The following is a 14046-nucleotide window of genomic DNA, read 5'->3' on the forward strand; positions in this document are numbered from 1 at the left end:
CAAGATTCTTATAGAAATCAGTCAAGCTTGGTGAAGAAAAAAATCATGGTTTGGGGTTACATTCAGTATGGGGGTGTGCGAGAGATCTACAGAGTGGATGGCAACATCAACAGCCCGAGCCATCAATCATTTGTGCTGCTCATTACATTACAAACCATAGGAGAGCGCAAATTCTTCAGCAGGATAGCTCTCCTTCTCATACTTCAGCCTTCACATCAAAGCTCCTGAATGCAAAGAAAGGTGCTCCAGGATTGGCCAGCCCGGTCACCAGACATGAACATTATTGAGCATGTCTGTTATACAAAGGAGACGACTGAAGATGAATCCAAAGAATCTTGATGAACTCCTGCAAGAACGCTTTCTTTGCCATTCCAGATGACTTTATTAGTCAGTTATTTGAGTTATTGCAGAGATGTATGGATGCAGTCCTCCAAGCTCATATGAGTCATGCACAATATTAATTCTTTATCCACTGCACCATGACTTTATATTCTATACTGTACATTATTTCTGTTGTGACAAAACTTTTTACTAAGCAAAGTCAGAGCTTACTGTCCCAATTAAATAATTAAAAATCAAGGCATGATCATATTTATGTTGGTAAAATAAGCGTAATCTAGGGGCCTTTGCCTTTCATATTAGCCACTCTGGATACTGAATGATCAACTAGAAGTCAAGTTATTGTATATGTTTAGATTGATATGTTCTGTAATGTAAGACATTGGTTTGAATTATCGTATAAAACGTAAACAATAGCTTTCATTTGGCATCATCCTGAACATTATACACAAATGTTTCATGTGGCAATGAAAAAAGTATTAATATGCAACAAATCCTACATATAAGCCCCTTTAAAGGTGGAAACAGTCACACGAAGGCTTTTAAACTGAAATAATGGAGGGTCCTAAATGCACTAGAGGTTTCATTCACAGAAATGCAATATGTATTACATCCTCTGAACAATATGCATTATTATGCACTATTAATGCATTATGTTTCTTAAGAGGATACTATTCTGCCAAAATAAAAACATACTGGAAATAATTTACTGAGACATTGTTCAGTAATTTAACAGACGTTTTCATTAATTCTAAAACACAAACTAAAACAGTTCAAAGATCAAAACAAAGATGCATTAATTATTATTATTACTCATTAATTATTTCATGCTCTGTTAAAATAGTTGAGTTAAAATTACATCAACACATAACCCAACTATAGGTTATTATAGCACCTTCCCAACTATGGGTTATTTTAATTAAATGTAATTTTTTTCTATTCTGGTATTACTATTAAAGTACTACAATTAATTTTAGAATTATGACCGTGTAAATAAATAAATGTCGCAGCTGGGTTCTAAATGACTAGAGTCACAGCTGAATATCCCAAATATGTTTATCATTTCCTCGCACAAAAAAAAAAAAAAAAAAAATAGAGATGAACATGGGAGGTACACTCTAAAAAAACTTTATTTTTTTTAACCCAATGGTTGAGTTAAAAATATTTGGTACATTGTTGGGTATTTTTTTTTACTTTATTTGGTTATTTAATAATAATTCAACTAGTTAGGTTAAATGTTTAGTGCTTTGTTTTGTTATTTTTACCCTTTACTTGGTTATTTATTTAAAAACTCAACCAGTTGGGTTAAAAAATTGAATTTTAACATTCAACTGATTCAACTGACAGAAGAGATGTAAGGTAATGTGTGTGCGTAATGTTGTTTTGTGTTATTAAGTTTATTTAAGCTCTAACGCAATAATATTTCAATTATTTTTATCATGTTTACTTCTCTCAGTGCACAGAGTGATTTTTATATCTGTTTTACCAGTACTCTTAGTTAATGATGATAATGAGGGTATTTTTAACCCAACTATTTTAGTAGAGAAAGCATTTTATTGGCTATGAAGCACGCGCTTGTATCATTAATAATAAGAGTGCTGGTGAAACAAATATAAAAAACACAACATGGAGAGGTAATCTGATGACAAAAAAACAACAATATTATTGAGTTATAGCTTAAATAACCTTTACAACGCAAAAACAACATTACGTCTGCATGTCAATACAGCTGTTCTGTGTCAGTTAAATCACTTGAATGTTGAAATTCAAAATTTTAACCCAACTGGTTGAGTTATTATTAAATAACCTAATAAAGGTTAAAAAAAAAAACTAAAACACCAAATATGTTTAACTCAACCATTGGGTTAAATAAATAACTCAAAGTCTTTTAGAATGTAAGGAATCCTTCTTTATTATGTATTGTGCATTATTTTTATGCATTTTGTAAGACTGTAGGATAATTTTTTTGTGTGTGTAAGTCACTAAACGGGGGTTATTTTAAGTGTGAAAATCCTATAGAGATGCAGTGGCGTAGCGCAAAATGCGGAGGCCCCCCTGCAGGGATCGCTGACGGGGCCCCCTGATGGGGGGGGGAGAGATGGGGTACGCCATACGTTAATTTGCATATCATTGACGTCATCACGTTCTACCGTTTCTGTTTAACAGCCTATGGTTAATAAAGGGGTATTTATAATTGCACTACACTTTATATAAGCATGTTTATTTAACTAAATTTATTGCTGTTTGAATACAGTATAACATTATAGATGTGTAACGTTAGTGAATGTGCAGCAATCTCTCATATGTATTAAACTCAGACAAGTTCAGAAACTGTCACTAAAATATCTGTGATTGTGAACAAGAAAAGAATAAACGGTCCAAATAAATTGTTAAAATAAAGTAGAAGTAGATCGGTTAGACTGTACAAGGGAAATACCTTCACACTGCCTGTGCTAAATCATTTGTCGTCGGTACGCAGAGGGGTGATCTGCTCTCGGGCTGCAGGTGGGAGAGGCTGCTGTACGAGGACTGACTGGGCCGCCTGTCAGTGCTGTGAGGCGGGGGAGGGGCCGGCGGCATCACACGCAGCTCGTTGAGAAGAGTAGGGACGGTACAGTATGGACAAATGACAGTCTAAAAAAATCTCCAATAACACAAAAAAAAGTCGCTAGATTTGTCGCTAGGGGGGTCTGAAAAGTCGCTAAATCTAGTGACAAAGTCGCTAAGTTGGCAACATTGGCGGCAAGCAATCAGAATGAAGTAGTCCACCGCTTGAGAGGTGTTCAGAGAACACAGACGTGTGAACTTTGGTTCCGACCACAGTTGTTCCCAACAGTTTATTGAAAATCGCGACGACGCGGGGCCCCCTAATCACGCGGGGCCCCCCCGCGGTGCGTGCCCTGCGGGCCCGTCCGCTACGCCACTGTAGAGATGTAGAATTTATAAAAACAGATCGCTCTCGTTGGTGTGCATATACAAAAGTGGATTAATTCATTAATAAAGCTAATAAGCATTGGATCTCCATAAACTGATATTTTACTGAAATGTAGGATAAAAGGAAGATGCTGCAAGATATCAAATCATTGCACCTCCTTCCCTTTATAAAGCTGTGATCTTCTTTTTAATTAACTGTGGGGATTGGGGAAAATGTTTCTCCAACTAAAGGTGGTTTATTGCTGCTCATACACAAGAGTGGTTCATTTACTATGCATTGCATCCTCTGCGATTAAGGGAGACTGTGCCTCGCAAGACTTGTTAAGGCATAAAAAGAAGCCATCACCCCTTAATGGCGTCATATGCGACTCATCTCTGCCGGGACTCGAACCCGGAGCCTCTGGATTAGAAGTCCAGCGCGCTATTCCATTGCGCCACAGAGACTGAGCCACATGATGCAGCGTAAAACGAGGTTATATTGTGCATCAGCTCTATCCTATCCCGCAGCATCAGGACCACGTTAATGCTGTAATTGCGTCATGTGCCGCTAGGAGGCAAGCAAGCGCTCCTCTTCTCATGACGTCGTGCGGCAATGGCGGACTGCCGCCCTCTGTAATGCTGATCATCTTTTATTTTAGTCAGCGGTTTAAAAAGGCAGAATAATATCTAGCAAAACGATATAACGGCAATATATTATTCAGTCAACGCCTAAAGTACACAGTTATTTTAAGAGTTTTTACTTTTCCTCAGCTTTCGACAAAATGTGTCAAATTCGGTCGAGAAATGAAGGTAAACTTAATATAAACCCTCGGTTTTTTGTTTACATCCGCGATTCACTTATCTTCGTGTTCAAAAACTAGGTTTAATACTACAGAATTAGATGAAGAATTCACTTTATATGGGTTTTCGACCCATTTAGTGTAAGATGGTGCACATACTAGAAAACAAATAACGTTACAGTTTGAGGAGAAAATGTACGGCATTTTTATTCATAAAAATCTCATGACGACAATTCAATAAGTATAAGTTAGTAATGGTATTTACCCGTATAAAAGAAATATAGGAACTTACTTTGTATTAAGTTTGGGTCTTTTTCCATCACATAAAAGCCTAAAGAGAAAAACATGCAGTTCATATTATATAGTACTTGTCAAAATATAGTTACAAAGGTGCTTTGTTTGAGAATAGTGCCTTACGACTCCACAGGTAACAGTAGAGAGTGATTAAAGTAATAAAATCCCTATGCTCACTGAATAAGATGTATATTAATGATCAGCTAGATAAAGAAGATATAAATTTTAATGTCTAGCCAAAATAAACAATAAAAAACACAATCTCAATTATTCTTAAAGCAGCATGAAACATTAGATTTGGTAGATTTAGTTCTCTAAAATCCCTGAGTACCCCAAGCAAACCTCTACACTAAACCGACCAGATCATTGAGATGAAACACAATTTGCTTGTTTTTTCTTGACCACACGTGTCAGGACTTGTATTCTAGTTTCAAATGCAGATGGATTACTTAGCCCCAGTTTGTATTTTAGTGAAGAGGACAGAAAATGATGATAGAACAGGTGCATTAGCACTCTAGGATGGAGTTTTTCAATAAACATCCAGTCCAGTGATTACGTGTAGTCTGTAATCCAACCCAATCCATTTTACGACATTACCATTTAAATGAAAAAAGCCCACAGCCATCCTTGACATTATCATTCAGGTGAACACGATTTGAGGTGTGTAATTTAACCTGCGCAGCGCGACTTCAGCATTTGGGTTTATTTAAATACTAACCAGATTCTAATCATGTTCAGATATTAGTAGCTACTATAAAACATCACCATACTGAACTTATGAATTGCGTTGTCTGAAAACAATATTGTTTTGCATTCATATGCAGCAAACTATTGAGTAAAGAGAAATAAATCTTCACACAAATGCACAAGAGTGTCAGTTATAGTCCAGACTGCTGATTGGCTGAAAATTTTTATTGTTTAAAATGAAAAGGTCAGATTGGCTATGGGTCTTTGTGATTTTATTTACTTTAAAATTGAAGAAATCAAGCACAGGTCAGCAGTTCTAAAAATACTGCAGTGACTCATTTAAACAAGGAAAACAGTAGTTTCCAATATAGTTCACTGCAATGCAAGTTAAGTACCCCCTTTTCTCTAATATTGATAACACCATTGATGGAACAACACAGAATAAAGCACTGGAGATGCTTTCTTTGGTTTTATATAGATGTGTATTTTATTATATTAATGAATTTGGTCCTTACAGACCGCTTCAAGGACAGATAAATCAAAGAACCCAGCTTTCTCTATTTCCATGTCTTCATTTGTTAGACTTTTGTGCATCTACATGGCAGCAAGACCAATGGACGTGAGAACAGTCAGACCAAGGACAACGTAGCCAGAACGATAGACCTCAGGAATCTTAAAACCCTTCCCAGCATCCCATGCCTGAAAGGAAAAAAAAAAAAAAAAAACAGAAATATTAAAAAAACAAAGTAATCAAATTATGTACAAGACAAGCTTTACAAGTCAAATAATCAACACTTGATGAGGAAATTTCTATCCTTTTAATCCTGGCTGTATTATTATTTTCCAATAACCTGACCTCAAACTTTTAACTGTAGTCGTAATTTCACACTTAGATGACATCATTAATCATTATCAGTACAGACTGTCTGAATATACTGTGTTCATTCATTCACTTATTCATTTGTGCGTGTGTGTACGTGTTCTTGTGACATATCAGGACACTATGAGGACATTGGTGATGTCCTTATTTCTCAAAAAGCTAATAAATCTCACAGAATGAGTTTTTTCAGAGAGTAAAGCTGTACACAACCTCCTGTGATGGTTGGGTTTAGGGGTAGGGTGGGGTGAGGGCAATACAATATACGGGTTGAACAGTATAAAATGAATGGAAACCTATGTAATGTATCCACTTTTCACAAAAACAAATGTGTGTGTGTGTGTGTGTGTGTGTGTGTGTGTGTGTGTGTGTGTGTGTGTGTGTGTGTGTGTGTGTGCATGTACCAGATGACGGATGCCATTATAAGTGTGGTAAACCACTGGGAAAGCGAGAGCAAATTTGCTGAAAGCAAGAAACTGGGGCCCGAAGGTCAAGGAGTGAATCAGATCAAGGTAATACGGGTAACTCTCCGGTAACACCAACGCAGCAAGTGCAAATGCAGATATTCCTGAGACAAAAAGATCAACATTATAGTTTATTATTAATATTCAGCCATTTAGTCATGAATACAAAACTTTTCTTTAAAAGACCCCAATATAATTCGAGCTAAATCGAAGAACCAACTGGTGTAACGTAATTTTAAAGTAAATTAGAGGTTTGAAACATCTTGTCAAAGCAAAGTTTCTGGAAAATTCTGCTACAGTTGAAAACACCTTCGATTGATAATGCTGATAAAGCTTTGATAAAGCTCCACATTCTTTGAAGTCTTCTGTTATTTCTTATGTTAAAAAATGTAAAGGAAAAAGCTGCTTTATAGTGGAAACTGATGATCTAAAAGCAACGTAGGCGCTGTTGTTGATGTTTAACTCGAAATGAAATCCATATTTACACTTTTTATTTTTATGTGTATATTGTGTAGTATGATTTTTCTTCACTTTTGATCACATGGAATGCCTTTTTGGAGGGGCTATCTTTATCCATTCATCTATGCCCCTTCATTATGTTAGTAACACCCATCTTCCATCAATCCAATCGGTTGCCAAAGGACAAAATCATGCTGAATACAAAGAGAGAACCTACTTTCATTCTTTCTGTTTTCATTAAGTGGACACACATTCTTACTAGGGGTCCATTCTTCATATGTGGGTTACCCAATTAGCTGGATTTGGTTATTGACGATTTGACATGATCCAGGATAGTTTCATTCTTCAAAACTAATCCGAGAGTTGTTGTCATAGCAATAGATCTGGTAGCTCAAACCTGCTCAGGAGCAGCAGCTTATTTTATATAAGCAGGATTAGATCTGGTCTTTTCAAGCAAAGGTATTACTGAAAGGATGTATTGAATGCTGACTATTTCTTACAGTAGTAACCTATAGAACACTGGGGAAAATTGTGGAAAATATATTTTATAAATCTGTCATGCAATCTGCAATATGAAATATAAGTTCAAAAACTGTCACGGGGTGTCCTCTTCCCAAGGGTTCAGAGAAAACATTAATTAAAAGGGACCTTTTTTTAAAAGACAAATGCGTACTTTTATAAGGTATTGATCCAGCTTTAATACAGTTTGTGTATGATAATGGACATGGCCAATTATATTCTAATTTTTTAAAGTAAAGGAATAATAATTATTGCAGTCATGCATAAGATTTGACAGATAATATGCCAGTGATTTGATGCTTCACAAAAGTTACACACACCTTTACCAATATCAAAATAACTTATTGATGCAAAATTAAATTAAACATCCATTTATAAAGAGACTTGAATAGGCCTAAACTATAATAAAGAAAATTCACTCTAAAAGAAAAACTTAACAAATAACCAAACACTCTTGACACATGAAAGTGTGAAGCCTGCAACTCAAAACAAATGTGGAAAGTTATTGCCTGTCATATTTAAACCATTTAATATAAATTCTATGTAATTTTGCTCACATGGATAATTGAGTATTAATCAGATGATGTTATTAAGCTGCTGTGCCGTCAGACAATCATTGCATTGCTGATCATGATTTCGAGGATCGATAGCTCTGTCCTTCACAACATACGCAGCGATCTCAGATCAGTTTATCTAGACATTTTTATCTGATTCACAAACTTGTTTAAAGAACCAAATTATCCAAAGATCAACTATCAAGATTAACCGATCCAGGATCTGCCTAGTCATCCTAGACCGAAAAACGGACCATAGGTTGCTTGTTCTGTGCAATAGAATAGATAGATGCTGCTTCAGACGTTCACAAAACCGTTTTTCTCCTAGAGCTGCCATCATTGTGTTTAGGAGTACAAATTATCAGCGTGACAAGTTTATATTCCCACCTCCTGCAGTGTGGGGGTGTCAGACAGTTCAAAACAGTATACCATCTCTCAGCCTTTCCATACTTCTTTTTGCCCTCAAACAAAAAACGAACTTTGAAGTATATTGAGGCCTTTGTTTTGACCTCATTTTCTTTTAAATGACAGCCAGTTCATTCTTCAGTTTTGCTTGAAATGTATTGGGGCATTCAAGTCAAACAAAGACGACAATGATAACAATAGAATTTTAATAATCTCTGTAATTTTGTAAAGCTAGTGACATGCACATCACAGTAATAATAATAATGACAAAGTAACTATCCTGAAGGAATACATTTTCTTCCAGATAATGAACACTAAAAACACTGACAGCCAATAAAAATCCATCTAATTTTAAAGACCTTGTTTAATGTGGCGAACGATATTTAAAATCAACAGAATTTTATCATGCATTGTTGTGAACAACACCAATCTGGTTTCTTGGTCTGAACAAGGTCAGTTACCTGAACTTAGTGCTATGCCTGTTCCTCTGTGTGAGATTGACATCGCCATGGGGACAGACCACCTGTAAACACCAGACCCACTGATTATTGATAGTTTTGAACAGCATAAGTACATTACATTGATAACTCACCACACATCCATACAAACGCAATGCTGTTCACTGCATAATACACCCTTTAAGACACTTTAAAATTTGGGAAGACTCACTTGTAGATGGTCATATGTGGTGACATTGGTCGATTGAGTCGTGTGTTTTTTGCCCAAAACTTGTCCATTTCCTCATTAGATGTAGTCCCCATTGGAACAGCACTGGAAAACAAGGTAGAATTCCTAAGCTGCACGTATAGCTCAGTCTCATCCTCGAAATTATACTGTATAAAAACAGGCATTCTACAAATGTACAATAGAAAGATTCATCTTCGTCTTGTTATAAGCAACAAAAATGTTCCAGATTTGCAGATGTGTTTCCTTCACACAAGTGGTTGCCAGTGTCTCTCTCATCTTCAGTAGTTTGTTTTTGCTTTCACTGACTAAAATAACAGTCAAGTTCAGCAGTCTGACACCTTGACAAACTGAACTGAGCAAAAACATTGGAGTTAAGTTGGTTTTATATTTGCATGTTAGTTTATTTTTGATCAGTGACAATTTGTGACAAGCTACTTTGAATATTTGTTCTGAAATGGCATGCAAGTGTGACTTCCAATCAAACTTTACCTAATCATTAACTTTAATAATCATTGGTTGCTAATGTTAGGCTTGTCAGGATAAGGAATTTTTGTTGTGTAATATATTGTCACAGATATTTGTTGCGAGAAGCCAAATTATTGTCATTCTGAAAAAATGTTTTGCCACTGATTATATAATAATTATATAATCAGCATAATAATGCAAATAGTAATAATGCAATTTTAAATACTTATTCATAAGGTTATTTAGATTCTGTAACTGATGTTAAAGATTTCCTATTACATATATACAATTAAATGTCCTATTAGGTAAATGTCCAAATATACACTTTGACAGCAGTAAGGTAGAATGGAAATGTCATTGTAAAATGGGTTTAACGTTACTTGTGAATTTATAAATATATATATTGCAATGGCAAAAATTATTGAGGTCATCTCCAAGTATTGCGCGATAAGTCAATATATTGATTATTTTGACTAGGCATGGGCTGGTATAAGATACTAAAAGTATGATAATCTTGGATAAAAATAGCAGGGTTTCACGGTTTTGTGATTACTGCTCCAAAATAAGTTCTTTTTTAGGGTGCTTTCACACCTGTAGATCAATTATTTTGTTCCAAAACAAGGATTACAATTGTTGTTCTTTGTTCGGTTCGCTTTCACACAGCAAAGATTCTAAACAGACCAAAATAGCTAAAGTCACATGTGAGTAAACTCTCCTCACATTGGTCAGTTTCAAGGTTTATTTTGCCGAGTCCTGCGTCCTTATTTTAATTTATGATAATGAGCAGTGAGACAATATAAGCAAAAAGGTGCACTTTAATTATGAATGATGACACCCACAGACATCGTCGCCAAATATAAATCAGAGGTAAGACTTGCTCATACATAGCCTTGGCTAGAACTATGGTAGGTAGGTTTTACATTACAGAGAGAAACAACAGATAAACTAAGACTTCGGGATCGGTCAATTTTCCTAAATGATAAACAGAAATCTGTAATATTTTGAGCATGCTTTAACTTTCACATTTTAGTTCTTTTTCACACTAGAGTTTGTTTTAACTGAGCAGAGACCACCTCATTCAGGCGTTCTCAGACTGATTGTTTTGGGGCAGATACGAACGCAATTGCCGGATTCACATATGCCAAAAGAACCTTGCTAACTGCGGAAATGCATCAGGTTCTGAAACAAAAGTCTAGGTGTAAAAGCACCCTTAAATGTCTTGGTAAAAAGCAAGAACCCCACTCAATTGTACACTATATAATTTATTTTAAGAAACATTTTAAATATTTTGGACTAGTAGATTTTGATGCAGAGGTTTTTTTCTGGTGTATGCACTGTGGTAAAAAACTGAAATAAAATAGTTGTGAAAAAAACAGACAAAAAAATATATATATACTTTAGGAAGGGTATTACAGAAAACTTGGGCAGTTTTAAAACCTTGACTTTTCCAAACCACACTATATCTTGAAACCGGTTATTGTCCCATGCCTAATTGTGAAAGGCCTAGCTAATGTGATTTCCCCATTCAGAATTAAAAAATATATATATATATATATAAATAACAATAATAATAATTATTATATATATAATAAAAAAGTGTGAAAAAGAACTAAAATGTGAAAGTGAAAGCATGCTCAAAATATTACAGATTTCTGTTTATCATTTAGGAAAATTGACCGATCCCGAAGTCTTAGTTTATCTGTTGTTTCTCTCTGTAATGTAAAACCTACCCACCATAGTTCTAGCCAAGGCTATGTATGAGCAAGTCTTAACTCTGATTTATATTTGGCGACGATGTCTGTGGGTGTCATCATTCATAATTAAAGTGCACCTTTTTGTCAGGTATTAATAGAAGTACTTTGAAGTGCTATTGAGGTAAAGTTCATTCAGACTTTTTCCTTAATAATATAATTTCAGAAAAGTATTTTGTAAATTCTAAATAGAAAAATCATATTATCAGCTAATGACTAAGAAAGTTCAACACTGTTCACAGTGAATTAAATAGTACTATGTTGTTTTGAAGTCATATTTACATGCGATTTTACACTGTATATTCAAAGTACCATAGTACTTTGGTGTCACAAGTTGGCACTGAACGAATGTGAGAATATAAAACTTTACCTCAATTAAAAAAAGAAAAAATACTTTGGGCTTCACGTACATTATATGCAAACCCTCGCATATGTGCAGAAAAGAAAAGTATTAATAGTTACTTTGGACTTCAATATAAAAAAGTGTAAGGAAAATATGAAAATACTCACTGTCTGTAGAGAACGCCAAACTGTGACCGTGATGAATACAGACCCTGTCGGGCCACCGTCCTTTAAACACAGTAAAAACACCGTGAACTTCAATATAACAATGAAAATAACATATTTAAAGTACAAAAGCACATTATGGATATTCTGTACATATTAATACAGCAAGCTCATTAAAAAAACTAATTTAGATCAGATTTTAGCTGAAACTTCAAACACAAAAACAAACGGCAATCACGTCATGTCACTTATGAGACTCCTGTAGATCCATTTGAGACATATGAATCTTACAAATATATACAAACACACACACGACCACACACAGCTCAGTAGTGATAAAACTGATTTGGCGTTACTAAAGTTTAGGGTGGAAAACACCCTAGATAGAATATACATGTTTATGTAATGACAATTATTATTACAAATGCAACTTTATGTTGAAGGACAAGATAACTGAACTTAAATAAAGACAAAAACAATGTTGTTACATATACATGGCTATAAACATAACAGAGCAAAGTGCAGTGCATAGTGTTGTTACATATATAACATACGTTAGCAACATCAGCAACCCTCAATATCCCTATTATCAAACCGCTGCGTTAAATGACATCAGTAAGGCAGTTAAAACTAGTAGTTTCACCTTAAACCAAATAGAAAGCAAAACACATTTTTAAAAATAACATGTTCGTACTGACCTTAGAAGCAACGCCATGTTTTTGAGCTTGAGTGTTCGGAGGTGACGCAGCCGGATCTAATATGTCGCACACGAGTAGCAAGCCGGCGCCATTTTGGTAAGGTCAAAACATTCTGATTGGGAGGTCGATACGACAGTGTTGTATGGTCAATTGACAGTATGTTTTATAGACTGAATTCTACTTAAAACTATATTTTCTGTGAAATAATAGAGATAGCTTGTACAAAATGAAATATATATTTATTCAATCATAGTATGACAATGGAATTTTTACAGTCAGTCAATTTTTTGATAAACATGGATTGCTTTGAAGATCCTGAAAAAACAAGACTATGAGCAATTCAACTGTGCCATGAAAAGAAATAAGGTGTTCACCAAAATACAGAAACCATTTCTAAGTTTTTTTATTGTAAGCAAGTATTTTACAGTACCTTATAATACTCAAAAAATGCATCTGTCAATGTTTCCAAAGTATAATATTTAATTTTCCAAAGTCACACAAGTGGCAATAAATGCAAAAATCTTAAATAAAATAAAATCAGTCATGTTTGTTCTATAGTGAGTCAACTCTTATCCTTTTAATTAGAATTATTTCTTGTGGTTTGCACAGTTTAATTCACAGAATTTCTACAAAGTATGTTGTGAAGTTCAAACTCACTTACTTTTTTGGTCACATTCATAACGCATGTTTATTTTCCTCATTTAAAGTACAAAACATGTTTACAGATTGATATTTTTCAGGTCCCTTAACTCTGTGGTTAGTAGTTCTGGAAAATATAAACAGATTTTTCAATATAATGTTTACATAAATATTCTCTGTGAATTTATGTTTTGAGTTTTTTCTGCAAATGTCACACCCGTAATGCTGGAATTGCTCCTATTCTGTTATATTTGATGCAATACCAAGTAAAGTTGTATCACTGTTGCGTAAATCTGTATACAATGTGGACCAACAGCCAAAAACAAGTGATGGTGTTATATTTATTGGTGATATTAACATTGTTAAAGATACATGTAGTAGATATATTAGAAATGCATTAAAAAAGAATCCTAGACCATCTCATAAACCAAACAGTCTTTTAGTCATCTAAATTTGTAAACATTGGGCGCTATCATACACCCGGCGAAAGGTGTGACGCAATTGTTATTTGCTAGTTGGTGCAAGGGTCATTTTGAGGTGTTGTGCCGCGCTTTTAAAAAAGCAAATGCATTTGTGCTCATATGTGCGCCCATAGGCGTTCTGGTTCTTTAGACCAGAACAAACCCGGTCTAAATTCCGGCGCAGAGTGCGCCTCGCTTACACACTGTTTAATACACACAAGATGTAGAGCAATACGCAAATGTCTTTACATATGAAAAAGATATAAAATGTTAAGGATATAATAAGGATATAAATAATAAAAATATTACAAAACATCATTTTCTAGCCTACATGAATGTAAAAACCACTGCCTTGAATCCTTCATCTCGGGAATCTTTTTCAGTTCATTTAATTTGCTTTTGTATAATGTTATTATTATTAGCAGTATTATTTATTATATCCATATTTATATTTGTTTTATTAAAACAAGCTTAGATTTGTCAACCTGTCAGGTTTTAGACCATATGGGGCATAGCAGTTGTATTTG

At 34.7% G+C, this 14046-nt stretch overlaps 1 protein-coding gene, 1 long non-coding RNA gene and 1 other non-coding gene across 4 annotated transcripts; 1 reads left to right on the plus strand and 2 right to left on the minus strand.

The window, feature by feature from the left end:
* Nucleotides 1-1244: 1244 nt before the first annotated feature.
* LOC147837219 (uncharacterized) lies at nucleotides 1245-5714 on the plus strand. Its single transcript, XR_015478951.1, has 2 exons — nucleotides 1245-2365; nucleotides 3277-5714. It is a non-coding gene; the product is annotated as an uncharacterized LOC147837219 (long non-coding RNA).
* trnar-ucu (transfer RNA arginine (anticodon UCU)) lies at nucleotides 3644-3717 on the minus strand. The gene has a single exon. It is a non-coding gene; the product is annotated as a tRNA-Arg (tRNA).
* Nucleotides 5493-12539, minus strand: sdhc (succinate dehydrogenase complex, subunit C, integral membrane protein). Of its 2 annotated transcripts, none has more exons than XM_087239260.1 (6): nucleotides 12276-12448; nucleotides 11725-11784; nucleotides 8981-9082; nucleotides 8773-8834; nucleotides 6315-6478; nucleotides 5493-5732 (listed from the first exon to the last, which is right to left on the minus strand). In XM_087239260.1, the coding sequence occupies exons 1-6, from the start codon at nucleotides 12284-12286 to the stop codon at nucleotides 5628-5630; spliced, it is 504 nt and encodes a 167-aa protein (XP_087095386.1). In that variant the 5' UTR covers nucleotides 12287-12448; the 3' UTR covers nucleotides 5493-5627. The 2 variants fall into 2 exon arrangements, with proteins under 2 accessions (XP_087095386.1, NP_001003523.2); NM_001003523.2 differs by having other exon boundaries at nucleotides 5497-5732; nucleotides 12420-12539.
* Nucleotides 12540-14046: the final 1507 nt, after the last annotated feature.

Source organism: Danio rerio, chromosome 2 (genome assembly GCF_052040795.2).
Source record: "Danio rerio strain M-AB ecotype USA chromosome 2, GRCz13ab, whole genome shotgun sequence".
Lineage (NCBI taxonomy): Eukaryota > Metazoa > Chordata > Actinopteri > Cypriniformes > Danionidae > Danio > Danio rerio.